The 3803-nt window shown below is 43.8% G+C and overlaps 1 protein-coding gene across 1 annotated transcript in view; it reads left to right on the top strand.

The window, feature by feature from the left end:
* The window catches only part of LOC106819561, a gene marked incomplete at its 3' end in the record, with an annotated part of 8909 nt that overhangs the window by 2323 nt on the left and 2783 nt on the right, over positions 1 to 3803 (top strand). The window contains exons 3-8 of the mRNA XM_014824174.1: positions 404 to 566; positions 1078 to 1262; positions 1308 to 1380; positions 1692 to 1760; positions 2465 to 2763; positions 3257 to 3397. Coding sequence (XP_014679660.1) covers positions 404 to 566; positions 1078 to 1262; positions 1308 to 1380; positions 1692 to 1760; positions 2465 to 2763; positions 3257 to 3397 — 930 coding nt within the window. The remainder of the gene's footprint in view (positions 1 to 403; positions 567 to 1077; positions 1263 to 1307; positions 1381 to 1691; positions 1761 to 2464; positions 2764 to 3256; positions 3398 to 3803) is intronic.

The raw sequence follows: 3803 nt of genomic DNA on the forward strand, positions 1-3803 counted from the left end.
CCAATCAATATCCTTAAAAATATCACATGACACACAAAATGGCGACAACCATCTTGGATGTCATGTGACAGCGGCGCTGTACGCAGTGTTTCTGTATGTTTTGCTCAGCTGTGTGCTGTGTCGGGTGGCGTGTGTGCGCTTGCTCGCCGAGCAGAACGCGAAACGCTGGAAAACAAAAAATTTTCTGTGTGTGCGTTGTGCTTTAGTTAATCTGCAACCTATGTGGTGTTGACTTCATGTAAATATGAATGAATCCATCTTCACGAAACAACTATTATATTGATAATTAAATTATTAACTAAATCAAACAGTTTAACTAATAGTTTAATCAATTTTATTACATTACAAAACACGACAATAATCGTTTGCGACCGTAATGACGAGACGTTACGTCACGTTGCAGGCTAAATCCAGTAAGGTGGCGCCACTGTCCAGGGTGCTCCTTGATGACCCATCGTGTCAGCTGATGAACGTTCTTCATCGTTACCTGCTGCACACAAACCTCAGCGACATCGAGGCGTCCGTGAACACTGACGTCGCACCCGACCTAAGAACCCTGCAGAGAGGCACTTATACACATCTTACTGGGTTCCTGGGGCCCCTAATTTTATTGTTATTATACCATGAACTGTTATAATAATTATTCGCGATCGTAACCGTAAATCGTAACTTCTCTCCCCTTCCCTCGGTCAAACCTTGTCAAGAAACTTCTTGAGTAGCTATGTAGTCATAAGTCTGAAATTGCGTTTTGTACGTTTTGAAAACGCTTGTGCGTGAAGTGTTGTAAACCGTGTGTGAATGTGAATGAATCTGTCCTCACATAACGATGATTACATTATAATTTGAATTAATTAAATTAATAACTAAATTAACTAAATTTTTAACTAAAGTTTAATATATAATTAATGATCAAATTAAATAAATAATTAATGAATAAATTAACCATTATTATTATAATTATTATACGATGAAATGTAATAATAATTATTCGCGATCGTAATCGTAAACGGTAACTTCGCTCGCGTTGTAGACTGCCGCCGCGCGTCTCTCATCGCTCGCTCTCCCCCCTTCGCGCAGGTCTGATGGCGCTGACCAGGCAGTGGAAGCGTCTCGTCTACATGCCGGCCGTCATGCAGGCGACGATAGCCGGCCGTCTGCACAAACACGGCTTCCACCCACAGCAGCAGCACCGTCGCCGCGGCAACGCCGCAGACTCGATCACCGACGACGATGATGACACGCCGGGGTCAGGCACAGAGACAGCGAGCGAGGAGGATGAGGAGGAGGAGGAAGGGGGGATGCTACAGGGGGAGGGGGAGGGGGTAGGAGGCAGCCCTCTGAAGACACTGGGATATGGTTATCAGCAGTCTACTAGCACAGGTGCGTTCTCTCTCTCTCTTTCTCTCTCTCTCTCTATAGCATAGCATCTACATTCAATTAGCTATTGTTATTGCGTATAGTATAGCATAGCAGCATATAGCATAGCATAGCATAGAATAGAATAGCATCATATCGCATAACATAGCATAGAATAGCACGGAATAGCCTAGCATGGCATCACATAGTGCTGGTGGTATTAATGATGATGACTTATAGGTTATTGTTTATAATCATTTACTCTAACATGTCTTTGCTATCGTGTGCAGTTATTATTTATATTAAAAAAATTGTGTGTAACATATCTGTCACAGGTAACCTGTTTAATCGAAAGAGGAAAAAGCAGAATGAAGCTGACCGGCCGTTACACCAGGATTCACCAGGTAGTGAAGAAGATAGAGATACAGAGAGAGAGATGAAGAAGGGGGGGTGGGAGGGTAGAGATATATGTGATACATATATGTGTGTGTACATCTACCTGGGCGCATGTGTCCATATTACAGATGTGTGTCCATCACAGGTGTATGTGTATACCTACTATACTCATCTGTATATATGCACATGTGTTCATAACAGGTGTGTATCTGTATCTACCTGTGTGTGTCTCCATCACAGGTGTACATGTGTACTTACCTATACAGGTGTGTAGCTGTATCTACCTGTGTGTATGTGTGTCCATCACAGGTGTACGTGTGTACTTACCTATACAGGTGTGTATCTATAAGGTGTGTATCTATATCTACCTGTGTACATCTCCATCCACAGTGTACGTGTGTACTTACCTATACAGGTTGTATCTTATCTACCTGTGTACATCTCCATCACAGGTGTAGTGTGTTACTTACCTATACAGGTGTGTAGCTTATAACCTCTGTGTACATCTCCATCACAGGTGTACGTGTGTACTTACTGATACAGGTGTGTATCTATATCTACCTGTGTACATCTCCATCACAGGTGTATGTGTGTACTTACCTATACAGGTGTGTATCTATATCTACCTGTGTACATCTCCATCACAGGTGTATGTGTGTACTTACCTATACAGGTGTGTAGCTGTATTTACCTGTGTACATCTCCATCACAGGTGTACTGCTGGCGAGCAGGGACTCACTGGACATGAAGCCTACGGGCGTCGCCATGGCGACCGCGGCCAGCGACAACGACTTCTGCTGTTCCGTGAGTTCCGTGAGCATCGACCCTAACACGGGCGAGGCCCGCTACTCCTTCTCCCACCCCCACCGCAGCCACGCCACCGCCGCTGCAGTCGCTACGGCAACGGGGATGCAGGATGCTGCGGGCGGCGGGGGCGGGGTGTCGGACGCGGTGTCGGAGGATGATCTGTATCATTGGATGAAGCGGCAGCAGGAGCAGCAGGAGCTGATGGTAGGCGGGGGAGGGGGAGGGAGGGAGGGAGAGAGAGATAGAGGGGAGAGAGAGAGAGAGTGAGCGCAAGGAAGGCAGAGAGAGAGAGAAAGAGAGAGACAGGGATAATGTATGGAACCAAGAGAGCAGAGTGTGGTACAGAGGCAGTAATAGCATGTAAGCGAGCATGAATTATTTATTGTAAGAGACGCGAGACAATGTGCCATTAGGAGGTCCGATGCAACATGTATAAATATATATATAAATTATAAATATTTATATATATATATATATATATATGTAGTATACAAGGTAAAAGCACATAATGCTGCACATAATGCTACGAGTCATGTGCTAGTAGGAGGTCCGATGCAACGCATGATATGTGCCAGTAGGAGGTCCGATGCAATGATATGTGAGAAGAAGAAGAGTGAAGTTACGATGAAGAAGAGGGAGGAGGTGATTGGCGTGAATGTGTTACTGACCCCGTCGTCGTGTCTCGCGTCCCCGGCAGGATGGCAGGAGAGACGTGAGCCCGCGTACGGACACGATGCCGACCCCTCCCACCCAGGAGGACATAGTACCTCCTGCTGCTGAACTGGAGCAGGAGGAGGGAGGTGACGACTACCTCACAGACAGCGCAGTAGGAGAGCAGGCAAGTACAGTGATGCAGCAGCTGGGTGTGATGACGTATGATTGTAGATGTGTCCGGGTATCATAGTAAATAGTGATACACGTAATGTCCAATGTCGGTTTATGTGGGCGAAACCTCCGAACAGTATGTGAAGCACTTGATTTTGAACTTTTCTTCATACTTAAAAAAAATAATGCTGTTATCTATTCATCACTCGTATTATATTTGCTATTTAACGGTATCTTCACGTACCATTATACTGTGCTGTGTAATTTGTAGAATAAGAGCCCCATGCATTTGTTATAATTTTTTATTATAAAATAATATAAAATAATTATATATATATATCTATCTATATATATATATATATATATATCTATCTATCTATATATATATATATATATATCTATATATATATATATATATA

Source organism: Priapulus caudatus, unplaced genomic scaffold (assembly GCF_000485595.1).
Source record: "Priapulus caudatus unplaced genomic scaffold, Priapulus_caudatus-5.0.1 Scaffold3699, whole genome shotgun sequence".
Lineage (NCBI taxonomy): Eukaryota > Metazoa > Priapulida > Priapulimorpha > Priapulimorphida > Priapulidae > Priapulus > Priapulus caudatus.